The following is a 13,926-nucleotide window of genomic DNA, read 5'->3' as shown; positions in this document are numbered from 1 at the left end:
AAACGTAGATTGACCACTGCTGAATTACAATCATTGTTAGAAGCATCTGGCGAGGACGATGTAGATTAAGTGAATGGTGGAAGTGACTCTGATTGACTCTGATGAAATATTTGCACAAAGTCGTTCAGAAAAATCGAGGATTGCGTTTTGGAAAGAGACAACACAAACAAAATTTAAGACTTTTCTCGGGCTTATGTTCCTATTCTCGGGCTATTTAAGAAATAACCGAATAGACAATCCTCACTTGTCAAAGAAACTAAAAAAACGTGAAGTGGTCTAAAAACTAAAAAGTCCCCTATTCAAACTGGTTTTTAATAAAAAATTTAATAATATGTTAAAGTTTTTTTAATATACCCTCAAACTGAAAGTGCAAAGAATCGATTGCAAGTTTCAAAATACTTGTAGAGTCATACTGTTTGGACAATTACAGTTGTTTAAATAATCGCTTTCTGTAACAAACAAATTGAATAAATTGTAAAATATTTTTTGACCTGCTTGATATTTAGCACACTTTAATAACTCATCAATTGCCATAATTTCAAGTAGCTATATTACCTGTCGTTAGGCAAAAACAAAGTTATTAACATTTATAAATTACTACAAACATAATATCTTAGAGTTTACGGTTTTTTGGAATTATCTCAATTATTTATATATTTAAATTTGGTATTTATCTACATAAAAAAATTTTTATGGTCTACAACTTTTATTTAAATTATTTTTCTTTAGAATGTATACAAAACGTTTTATAAGCAAAAAATTATTTTTTTTTTGCCTTTTAAGATTGTTAAAAAAAAACAAAGCAAAATCGACTTGTACGTCTTTACGAATTTTTCGTCGGCTACCCCTCATACTATTTAGAATTTAAATTTCTGTATAAGATTTTTTTAAACTATCTAGCGAGGTTCCGTAAACTACTTTCTTATGGCATGGTCAAAGTCAAATATTATTTTGTTATGTGATTAAGCTACAATTATTGGTCGATATTGAGATGAAAATTACATTTTTAATTAACTAATATTTAACGATACGATTTCCAATATGTACCTTGTTTATTGTACAAATTATGTAAAAATGTGTATACACATTTTGTACAAAAAACGTTTTTTGAGAACGATTTCCTGAGTAGAAATCAAAATGTCAAACATTAAATAATTAAAAATGTGATTCTCATTACAATCACGACCAATATTTTTGACTTAATCCCATAAAAACCTAATATTTATCTTAAACTATTCACTGATAGCTTCGATTAAACAGCTTGGAAATTGAAATATGTAAAATATTCCCCTATACAACTCTCTGGGAAAAATATCTAAATTGAATAAAAACAACTGAACGTTTATATAAAAAACTTGTTGTTTGACCCCAGCCGCCTGAAACCAGCCGACAGGCAGGTAGATTCAATGTCTTCATTTGAACTTGACCCAAACGGATCGATATTTTTATGTTTTCAAATATTATTCTAAGTATTAACACTGGCAACATCTATTGGCTTTAAAATGATACCAAATACAGTAATTTTACCTCCCGAGGTTACAGTGATGGTTTGAAGGAAAAAATTTAATATATAAAAAAATCGGATTATTGAAAAACCGACAACGGTGCCAAACCTACAAAGGTACACTAAACGAACATACACGACTTATAAATAGAAAATGATAGCATTTCTTGGTGATGCTAAATTACTGCAACGTGAAAAGAGCTCTAAATGATAGCGGGATGTATATATATATATATATAAATATATATATATATATATATATATATATATATATATATATATATAATACATATATAAAATAATGTATATGTTTCTTAATTTTCAATTCCTGGGTTAGGAGGTCTATTATAAATAAAACAATTATTGCTTAAGCATTTCGGCTGTTTGCTATTTTTAATAAGCACTTTAATTATTTAACAATATGCTATATACAATTATATTTTATGTTTACACTATTTGGTGGTTTTACATGGAATAATAAAATGGTATCTGAGCCTAAAATACAGGTTACAGGATATATAATATATATATATATATATATATATATATATATATATATATATATATATATATAAGCACACCAAATCAAAACTGGTCAAGAACTGCAAAGATCTCAACTACACAACTAAATAGAAAATGTCTAAAAAATATATATACAACAAATAGTCCTAAATAAATATAAAAATTTATCTTAATAACGATCTAAGAATTATAATTAATTAACTAGTAATTAAACAATTATTACGGTTAGAAAAGTAGGCACTAAGTGCCTACTTTTCCAACAGTAATAATTGTTTTTCTTTAATTATTTTATCCAATTTTAATAACTCTAATTTCCTTTGCTTAATTTCGGTGGTCATATTTAAGTTCTTCATTCTTATCTCATGTTCTTCATCAAACTTCTTTCTTTGATGGTCAACAAATTCAATTTTTTTTGCTATCAATTCGTTGGATTTTGTGTTAATCCTCTTTGAGACTTAAGTTTTCTTCACCACAGTAACATTGTCCTTTCGCCCTAAGAAAAAACATTATTTTATTGTAAATAATCAAAACATATTAGCTAATATCTTACCTCCTCTTGGAGTAGACAACTTCTCTGCAACAGGTTGCTGCAAACTTTTTGTCGAATATGTTTTCCAGCTGGTATCTAGTGCAGATGTACATGGTAGGTTTTCTGGAATTTCTTCCTCCGAAAACACTTCTACATCTTCTGAAACTTCCAGCAGCATGTTTCCTGGATGCAAGTCCATGTCTAAAACAGTTTAAGTTATAACAAAATATTGAAATAAAATAAATATATATATATATATATATATATATATATATATATATATATATATATATTGTTATGATGTGTTTTTTGTTTGAATGATGAGCAATGAGTAATTTTAATAATATATAGGGTTTTTATCGCGGTTCTCAAAGAATTAGTTTGTAAGTACTTTTTTTAAATTATCTTTATTATAACTATTATGAAACACACATATATATCTAACCTAGCCAATGTAAATTTAAAATAAACTATCTTTAAATTGATGTTCTTATAAAACTAATTAAATTCTATAGACAATGTTAAATTTAAACAAACTATCTTCAAAATTGAAATTGTTATAACACTAACTAAATTATATTAACAAAATTTTGTACCTTTCTTTCACTGAATGCCTAAATGAACTGTTTTCCACTATATAGATTCTAATCACCACTGAATGTCTTCGTACTTCAGTTATCCTTGTTTTTTGTGAAATTACTTTTTCCAATTATCAGCTTCTACCAATTTAAGATATAGTTTTCTTCACCAGCATTTATACACCACCAGCAAACACCATTTATATTTATTCTTCTTTTCAATATACCAATATCCAATTATTATAAGTTGATTTATACTAATCTCCAATCATAATATAATTTTAATTCCTTCCAATGTCCATCCAATATTCTTCTAATATACTTTTATAATCTTCAATAATTATTTGTGTATAATTATAAATGTGCATTAAATATATGCATAATTTTTAATCTTCATTTAACTCACTATATTAAACAATTGGACTATCTCCAACTAACTTTCATATTTCTTATTAAACTGCTTGACTGACTTACTAAAACTGTGAACAATTGACTTCACTAACTAATCTACTAACTTTCATAATAAACTGCTTGACTTCTGACTAAAAACTGCTATCTTGAATCCAAATCACGGTTATTTATATCTTTTTGGATCCTCTAGAATCATCTGGTAAGAGATCATGTTCCATTCGTTCTATTAACTTCTATATAGATGTTCTCGAAAAAAATATCTGTTCGATCCACCGCCATAATCATTATTCCAGAATGTTCGACCGTAAACAATGGTCACACTCTGCACTCTGGAGAATTCGTTAATGTTCCATTGATAATTTTGTTGACATTTAGGCTTTTCAGATCAGAATAAACATTCAAATTAGTAACTAACACTCTAATTTAATAAAATACACATTTCAAACAATATATTATTATAACCCCACTTTATATTCCCTATAATTCTTAATTTCTATCTGTCAATTACTTACTGTATAGTTGGTTGCCTAGGCACATGGCTCACTTAACTATATTTACAACATTAAAATACAACTTTTTACACTTATTATATGCTAATTTATTAAAAATGCCCTCACATAAATATATTTTTATTAAATTCTCTAATATATAACTTCTTAAAATAATCAAATACTTTTTTATATCTAATATTATGTAGTATATAACTTATAAATTATTTTCTATAAACCCCAATTGTCACAATATATATATATATATATATATATATATATATATATATATTATATATACATGTGTGTATGAAATGTATACAATAAATATTTGGGAGACCAGTCATTTTTTCAGCTCCAATTAATTCTGATACAGCTATTTCAATGTCAGATAATGGTTTCTCTGAATGAGGACCACCTCCAGTCATTTTTAATTGGAGCTTATTTTCTGATACTCTTTTTTTTGTCTTTTTTTTTTTTTAAATTAAGGTATTTTTCCTTTAAAGTTTTCAGAGACCTATAGCTATTTCCTCCACATGTTGCATTGAACTCTTTTTCAAGCTGAATCCAAGCACTATTTTTTTGGCGCCATGTGATAGCGTTTGTTTCTCGGCATTCAATCACATTTTTATATTTAATGCATAATGAGATCAGTACCTGTTCCTCTTCTGGCGAAAAGTTTGTCGATCTTTTAAATATTTTTAAAGTGCTAGCTTCCATTCTAAATTTAAGCTTGCTAAATTCTTAAACAATACAATTATAAATATATGTAAGTTGAACACTGAACACTATGAACACTATGAAATGACAACTAACCTGAAAATATTTTGACTGTTGGATAAATAAAGCGACAAATGTGTCAGAACTCATCTATACTGGTCAATATTCATAACATTTGCTGATAATTCTCCATAAAAAAATCTGATTATTGCCCATAATTTCTTACCAACATAACAAAAATAAAGCAAAACCTACGGTTAAGTAACCATAACTGGATCTGTGAATGTGAAACGGCATCTGTCAGTTAAACTATGGGTAAAGGTTACTTAACCGCTAGGGTTAACCACTGATTGTGAAACCGGCCGTATATAATACAAGCAGTTTTCATTCATATCTCTTAAAATATTTTAGGTCAAGCAGCAGTCTTAAAAAAAATGTGGAACAGAATGAAGTCAGAGTGCAAAGAATATAAGGCGAAATTAAGGATAAATATAGCCAAAACAGGTGGTGGAACTACAGACATAAAAGAAGATCCACTGCTAGATTTAATAGGACGTGCTACTGTAGAAATAGAAAATATAAATGAATGTGATGCTATTTCTGACGTCAAAGACAGTGTAACAGTATAAACTATCGTTTCCGACATCGATGTTATTATTGAGGAAGAATCGGAAGCTACTATTACACCTGGGTTATCCAACATTTTAAATCAGACTCCTTTGCACAGTAGAAGACGTCCAAGAGTGAGTGTGAGTGTGATCAAGTTGTATTAGTGGAAATAAAAATTGAAAATGAAAGGAAAAAAGGAAAACTTCTGTATGAAGAAAAACATAGATTGATGGCAGCAAAAGAACGTGCTAATGATTTCATCAGTTTCAAGTGAAAAAGGCAGCTCTAAAAAATGAAATTCAGGAGAGCATATTAAATAAAATTAAATGTGAGTTGATTACAATATTTATTATACAGCATAATTCATTTTTAATCTAATTTTAATTTCAGATAATGAGAGAAGTGCAACCAGCTCTATTATCATTAATGAAATAATTTGAAAATAAATAATATCTTGGAAATTGCTTGTTTATTATATATGTTTAATAACACACTTTAAACAAACATAAAGAAAAGACTAAGAACACAAATATCAGAACAAATAATAAGCTATTTTGGACATGTGCTTCGAAGAAATGGTCTTGAAAAACTTACCATCCAGGGAAAAGTAGAAGGCAAAAGAAATAGAGGTAGATCTCCCACACGATACACGGACCATATTGTTGCTACCATTGGCGCTCCATTGTCAGAATGTGCTAGAATGGCAGAAGATAGAAAAACGTGGAGGAACATTGAGAAATTTAGCTAATAGCTTCATGATATCACGATACCTGCATCGGGTTAACGACTAAGAAGAAGAACACACTTTTAATTAAATCATGAAAGGGTTTTTGAAAGAAAATACCAGTTTGTTAGCTAGTGTAGAAAATTAATTGTATTTTCTACAATAGTTGTTAAATAAATAAACGATAATAATTATTATTCTCACTAATATAATACTAAATTAAAATCTATACGATCAGTATGATATTCCTTCTTCGTACTGTTTCGTATTTTTTGCGCCTGTCAGTTTTTACAATTCAACTATTCAAACCCAACTACCCTTAACGGCACTTCGTTTTCTTTTCTGCTTCTCAAATAGAAGCAACTAATAGTTCTTCTCGCGCTTCTTAAATAGAAGCAGTTTTCAAGCATAACTTATTTTAATAAATAGTTAACTATATTAAATTCAGTGTTAGTGCATCTAAAGCTTCGTTCTCACTGTGCCGCAATTGGCTATTGGCAAAGTCAACGCGGCAAAGCCGATTTTGGCTTGCTGTCTACACCTGAGTTGGCATTCAGTCGCAAAATGTCTGCCGAGGAGGATGTACTAGTTGCTTTAGGTGCGTTTATAATTATCATTTAAAACAGCGAAAAAGTGCGTAAACGGCGCAAACGAAGTTTTGGGTGCGTCCAAGCCTTCAGGTAATATTTAGTGCACGCTGACGGCAAATAAAAATTGGTAAGTAGGTAAAATTTATTATTATTTTGATGTAATGTATGTCCAAAAACCAAATACACTGAACTAAATGCTTCCATAGCTGTTTATTTTATACAACTAATTATACAAATGCAATTTGCTTTAAATATTTTGTTTTAATTTTTTTTTGTTATTTTAGGATTTTGTCAGGAGTTTCATTTGTTAAATACCATGTCTACTAAAAGAAGTACCGTTTGGGACTATTTTTCTCAAAATTTCACGGATGATATGTGATGTAATTTGTGTTTCTCACAGTTAACTTTTAAAAATGGATCAACGTCTAATATGACCCGGCATTTTAAATTAAAACATCCTATCATTAACATTAAGGATACAAGAAAACGGGTATTGACTCTGGAAGAAGAATTGTTCGAAGAAAATAATCAGGAACATAGGCAAGCATTAAACGTTGTCGATGAGATAAATGCGCCGGGAACTAGTGAAGTGACAACGAAAAACCCGACAAAATCAAAACAAGTGCCTATTAGTGGATTTATTAAAAAACAATTGGGACTTTCCAAAAGACAAGCACTTGATAATCAATTGCTAAAATTTATCGTCACTGATTATCAACCGTTTAATCTTGTAGAAAGCACAAATTTTAAAAAGTTCGTTAGTATGTTAAACTAAAATTCTAAGCTTCACAGCTGAAATGTACTATTAAATAGTTTGTTATCTGCATCTTACGAACAATGTGTATCTTAATTAAGGACAATAGTAGATACAACTCGTTATGTTGCTATTACAACCGATAGCTGGACATCAATTAATAATAAAGGTTTTTATGCCATTACTGCTCACTTCATAGATAACAACTGTAAAATGAAATCGGGATTATTGTCATCTTTTAAATTTGTAGGGCAACATACTTCTGAAAATATATCGGAACAAATTAAGAAAACATTGTCAGAATGGCAGGTTGACAATAAAATAATTGCATGTGTAACAGATAACGCTGCGAATATGGTAAAAGCGGTGGCTTTTAGCATAAAAAAATGGTGGCATGTACCTTGTTTTGCCCACTCTCTTAATTTGATATAGTTCAGTCTAGCTTGCCCAAAATCACAGATACTGTTAATAAAGTAAAGTCAGTAGTGGAGTTTTTTAAAAAGAGTTTTTCAGCGACGGAGAAATTACAAATTAATCAAAAATGCATGGGAATTGAAGTCCTCAAACTAAAACAAGATTGTGCAACTAGATAAAATTCAACATTTGATATGTTACGAAGATTTTTTCAAAATAAGGAACCTTTACAGAGTACCATGGGGATTTTAAATATTCCTTCTCTCCCTATTTTATCACCAGAGGACTGGAAAATAATAGAAAATTGCTGCGACATTTTGTATATATTTAATGAAATGACCACAGAACTCAGTGCGGAGAAAAATGCCACGTTTTCAAAAATCGCAGTATTAAACAAAAACCTAATAAATTATTATTTACGCTTAAAAAATGAAAATTTTGAAAGTGTTTCTGTGAATAATCTAGTCAATAAATTGTATGAGGAAGTAACAACTCGATTTAAAGAAAATACCGAAATATAGATATAATATGGGAGGCTACATTTTTAGATCCTAGATTTAAACAACATGGATTTCACGAAGATGACAGTTTTACACAAACCAAACAAAATATAATTAATCAATGTTTTGAGATAAAAGAGAAGTATAAAGGTAATACACCAACTGATTAATCTGTGGAAATACCTACTTCTTCGACGTCTTCAAAACAGGCACGTTTTGGTGACATGTGGTCTGAATTTGATTCGAGTGTGGAGACTATATTAAAAAAGTCAGATAACTCGCATGCCGCTGCCATTATAGAGGTTGATAAATATTTACACATGCCACTAATTTCTCGCAAAGATGATCCACTTTTGTGGGGGAAAAAAATAAAAGTATGTTTCTCAGTCTATTTGAATTGATGCTAAAAAGACTTTGCATTCCAGCGACATCTGTAGCTTGTGAAAGAATATTTTCTAGAACAGGACAGATCATAACGGAGAAACGAAATCGATTATTTTTATTTTATATTAACCCTTCATTAGTCGGGTATAGGTCCAGTGGACCTAGACCCCAGTTTTTTGCCTGTAATTTAAAATAAAATTAATATATATACATATCATTGAGCCTAAATGACATCTAATAATCAGTCATCTTTTACCTGCCGAAGTAACATTCCAATAACCGCCGAGATTTTCCGGAAATTTGCGAACAAATTCGACCGTATACAGAATAGGTCCGCCGGACGTAGCCCGCTCAACCACGTCAGTGCTATTTGGTACGTCTGCTGTGGCGTATGAGAGTTATATACTAGTGCTTATTGTCTTTTACTGACGCTGAATAGCGTATTTTGTGAATAATCGAAGTTACTTATTTTGTGACAATTACGTAAAAAAGTATTTTATCATAATTTGGCGACACTTTTGAGAAAATGAGTAATCGTATTTACAAACTTGATAATCCGGCAGACGTAGAAGAGCTTAATCGTCTTGTTTTCTTTAACCCTTTCCGACACGGCGTACACTGTACTGTACATATACTTCAAATGCTAGTAATGGGCTATTTCCTAATCAGCTCTCTGTAAGTCATGCGGCACACTGTAGTGTCGTATGACAAATTGCATATAAAATCGACGCATAACATCAAAACGTTTACCTTCTACTATTTTGTGTAAAGTGACCATTCTTAGTACAGTGAATATCACGTTGGCGTATAACCTCAAATTAGTCATAAGTGTTTCTGGTGTTTTTTGCGTGTTTATCAAACTGTTATATTTTTCTCGAGTCTATTGTAATTTCAGGTAAGTTATGAATTATTGGTTTCTTAGAAAACTTCTAATATTTTGATAGCATGAAGGTTTACAAATATGTACTTTACAGTGTACATGATGACTGACAGACAGTACTGGAAAAAACCGTTAACTGAGAAGGAACTTTATGAAATCATCAATGGAGATCATTCCGATTTAGAGGAACTAGATATGGAAGAGGATAATTACTTTGAAGATCGTGATATGCAGTGTAGGGGTAAGTGGGACTCTTCTTAGTTTTTTATTCCTTTTTCTTTAGCAACATTGTGTGATATTAGAGTACTGTTGTTTGTAGATGAGAATGAATTGGTGGAAGGCGATATATGTGAGGAACCAGAAGAAGCTGCGTTGATTGAAATTGTGTCCGAATCACATGATATTCAAGACACGCCAATGCAAGAAATACACACATGTCAGACAGCACATGAATTTGCAAGCGAATACCTGAAGTCGCAAAATTTAATTGAAAAAGAACGGATCAGTTGGACAAAGGGGATCTATGAAATGTTAAAACATATTCACTTTTATAAAAGTAAGAAACAAGAAGTGATAAGTTTACCCAGTCCAGTAGAAATTTTTTACCAGTATTTCACGGATGAGCTCCTCAATATCTGCGTAGAAAAAACAAACTTATATGCTGTTGTTAGCTCTGTGCCAAACTTTCCCGCTACAAACATTGCAGAAGTCAAGACATTTTTTGGAATTCTGTTAATAATGGGTAATTTGAATTATCCGAGAGTCCGAATGTACTGGGAACAAAAATTTGCAGTTCCTTTAATATCTGAAAATATGCAAGTAAACAGATTTTTCAAACTACGAAATACGATGCATTTCACTTCCAACGAAGATCAACAGCCGGAAGACCGACTGTGGAAAGTACGCCCCCTTTTCAATACCATAAGAAAAAGATGCAGGCAGTTGGAACCGGAGGAGGTATATAGTATCGATGAACAAATGGTTCCTTTTAAGGGTGCTGTGAATATTAAACAATACATTAAAAATAAGCCGACGAGATAGGGTATAAAATTATTCCTATTATGTGGGATAAGTGGAACAATATATGATTTCATCGTCTACCAAGGTGCAAATACAGAACTGACGGCAGAGTATATGTTATTTGGCCAGTCTCCGGCTGTAGTAATGTACCTATCCGAGCAAATACATCCAGGAGCACAACTTTATTTTGACAATCATTTCAGTTCTTATTGGTTATTTCAATGGTTGTCAAAGAAACCAATATATGCCGCTGGTACAATTCGGTTGGACCGCTTTTCTAAACCACCTTTTACTATGTGCCAAGAGAATAAAAAGAAACTTACCAGGGGTTTCGTCGAGAACGTTATCTGCAGAAAATCTGGTGTTGTACTAACCAAGTGGATTGATAGCGGAGTTGTTACTCTGGGTTCCAATTTCGTTGGAGTAAGTTCTTCTGATGTATGTCGAAGATGAGATAAGAAGACAAAAGAGTATATTGAAGTGACACGCCCCAAAGTAGTTTCTCTTTATAACAATGGGATGGGAGGTGTTGACAAGTGCGATTTTCTTATTTCTTTGTACAGATCGTTTATCAGAACAAAGAAATGGACTGTTCGATTAATGTCACATGCTGTTGACATGGCTGTGACCAACAGCTGGTTGGAATATAGAAAGCAATCGGAGGAGCTGAAAATACCGCAAAAAAATGTCATGGACCTTATACATTTTTGACAACACGTTGCTGAGGCACTTATTTTGGCAGGAAAAATACCCAGCAAAAAACGGGGGAGACCAGTTTCAAATAATCCTCTACATCCTCAAGGTAGTTCACCTGTAGGTAACGCAGCAGGTCCTTCTGGTAAACAAGTGCGTCCGATTGAAGATATTCGTTATGATAACTTTGGCCATTTACCGACTTTCTGTGACAAAATCGCTCGTTGTAAAGGAAGCAACTGTGGATCAAGAACGTATATTCGTTGCACAAAATGTCAAGTATCATTATGTATTGCTCGAAATCAAAACTGTTTTACAGATTTTCATACCAAGTAAATAGTTTTTGTCAATTACAGTCTTATAAATAAAAATCATTTCATATTGATATGTGTCTGTTAATCATTGTGTACACTGCAGTGTACATGACGTAACTTCAGAATGTCAAATTTGACAAATTTCCTGAGGAGCTTAAAAATTGTAGAAAAATATTTCTAATAATCGCTAAAACTTAAAAAAAATTATATATCGTTTTAAAAAATTCGTGTCGGAAAGGGTTAATAGCAGTTGCTTTTTTAGGATTATTCAACGAACGCTTTCATAGTGATATAAGAAAAGCAATCATATTTGTTTGTGTTTCAAAAAGCATTTTCGTTGGTATTTAATGTGAACATATTAATAATAATTGTTGCTAAAATAATATATCTAAATACGGACAATTTTTGAAATGACAAAAAAATTGTAACAGAATACATGGTGGTTGTAATTTATAGTATTTATTTAATATGTAATATCACCTAAGAAATCCAGTTAAAAAGAATTCCTATATTAGATGAAGTAAAATGTTGCGGGCGTCTGGGATTCCCCGGCTCTATACCAATAATGAACTCTTTTAATTTATTTATGGCTGGCGGCCGGAAGGGAATTCCAAACAAAATATATAGCAATGCCCCGCATGTTCCTAAAAGACAGCCAGTAAAATAGTACTGAAAAGTAGGTGAGTAGTGTAGGACATACAGTTTTCAGTTTAAAATTATTAAACGTTGTTCGTATAATTCTATATTATACAATTAATAAAAGGTAAACTAAAATCAATTTTTTAAATTTAATAATATTTAGTTATATATTATATTTATTTAGGTGCTGCCAACCAGATTGAATTTTAAAAAATATGAGTAAAAAGTCGGAAATTTGGAACTTCTTCTCAGATGAAGATAACAGTAAAGCAAAATGTAACATATGCAAATCTGTATTTTCATATAGAACATCGGTTACAAATTTAAAAGCACATATCACTCGAAAACATCCATCTGTTAGACTATGCCAATTGGAACGTGGTTATAACAGACAAGAGAAACATGAGCAACAAAAAAATCCTCAAAACTTCGGAGGTTCTTCAACTCATATTAAAGGTGCACGTGATATCGATGTAATCCCTGCGACCGTTATTACTGACTCGTCATTGTCATCAACTTCCAGGGCTTCATCTTCATCATCAGGCATAATTGGTTCGTCCCGCTCTGAAGTTAGAAGAATACAACAGCAGGTCTTGTCCGCATACGCTCCAAAGAGGATTTCAATGACTCAACAGAAAAAATTGGATCAGCTTTTATTGAATCTTATAATCAAAGATTTCCAACCATTTTCCATGGTCGAAGATAACGGCTTTAAAGATTTTATATTGACTTTAAATCCCGCATACAAATTGCCTACAAGAAAAACTTTAAGCAATGTTCTTCTTCCAGCAGTGTTTGAAGAAGTTCTCCTTAAAGTTTCAGATGTTTTAAAGGAAGTCGTATCAATTACAATTACAACAGACTGCTGGACGTCTCGCAACACAGATAGTGTAATGGCAGTAACAGGGCATTTTATTGATAATAAATTTCAAATTAAATCTGTTCTTTTAGAATGTGTTGGGTATGAGAGAAGTCATGGAAGTACAAATCTAGCAGATAATCTAAGTAAAGTTATTTCAAACTGGAATATATCAGAAAAAAGTATTTTGCTTGGTATTTCAGATAACGCTGCAAATATTAAAAAAGCTATCTCTTCAGACTTAAAATGGAGACATTTTGGTTGCTATGCACATACCCTAAATTTAATAGTTTAATAGTTACAAGAAGTAACATTAAATAAAGTCAGTAAAATTGTGACGCATTTCAAACAAAGTGCAAATGCTAAAAGCAAATTAGATAATGTTCAGCGACAGCAAGGTAAGGAACCCAAGAAACTTCTGTTTGGAGCTTTTTAAAGCTGACGACTGTGATAGCTTGCGTTATCCATTACAATGACACTATTGTTAGGGATATTTTTAAAAAAATAATTTTAAAACCAGTTTTCAAAAAGTTCTCCACTTGTATCTTGATGGTAGTCCAAGCTAGAGTCTTTGATATTCTTCGCAGATAACAGCAAGCAGTTCGGGACCCAAAACTAAATCATGTGTGTTTTATTAAACCTGGAACTTTTGATAAGGACAAGGAAATTGTTATTGGTTTAGTAGCTCAAAATATAAAAGCTAATTCCACATCAAATGAAGATGTAATGATGGAAGTAGAATCTGCTAATACATCCAGAACATTAGAGTCCGAAACCGAAAAGCCATTGTTTGA

At 31.2% G+C, this 13,926-nt stretch overlaps 1 protein-coding gene across 1 annotated transcript; it reads left to right on the top strand.

Annotated features, from left to right (window-relative positions):
* Positions 1-12,488: 12,488 nt before the first annotated feature.
* Positions 12,489-13,427, top strand: LOC140431329 (E3 SUMO-protein ligase ZBED1-like). The gene has a single exon (XM_072519262.1). It carries the CDS (start codon positions 12,489-12,491, stop codon positions 13,425-13,427), a length of 939 nt encoding a protein of 312 aa, XP_072375363.1.
* The last annotated feature ends 499 nt before the right edge of the window (positions 13,428-13,926 follow it).

The sequence above is a fragment of the Diabrotica undecimpunctata genome, unplaced genomic scaffold, assembly GCF_040954645.1.
Source record: "Diabrotica undecimpunctata isolate CICGRU unplaced genomic scaffold, icDiaUnde3 ctg00000655.1, whole genome shotgun sequence".
Lineage (NCBI taxonomy): Eukaryota > Metazoa > Arthropoda > Insecta > Coleoptera > Chrysomelidae > Diabrotica > Diabrotica undecimpunctata.
This window is presented reverse-complemented; position numbering and strand designations above follow the sequence as displayed.

Bases quoted from the DNA above. Each gene is read 5' to 3' on its own strand.
- LOC140431329 (XM_072519262.1), top strand. From the start codon at position 12,489: ATGAGTAAAAAGTCGGAAATTTGGAACTTCTTCTCAGATGAAGATAAC.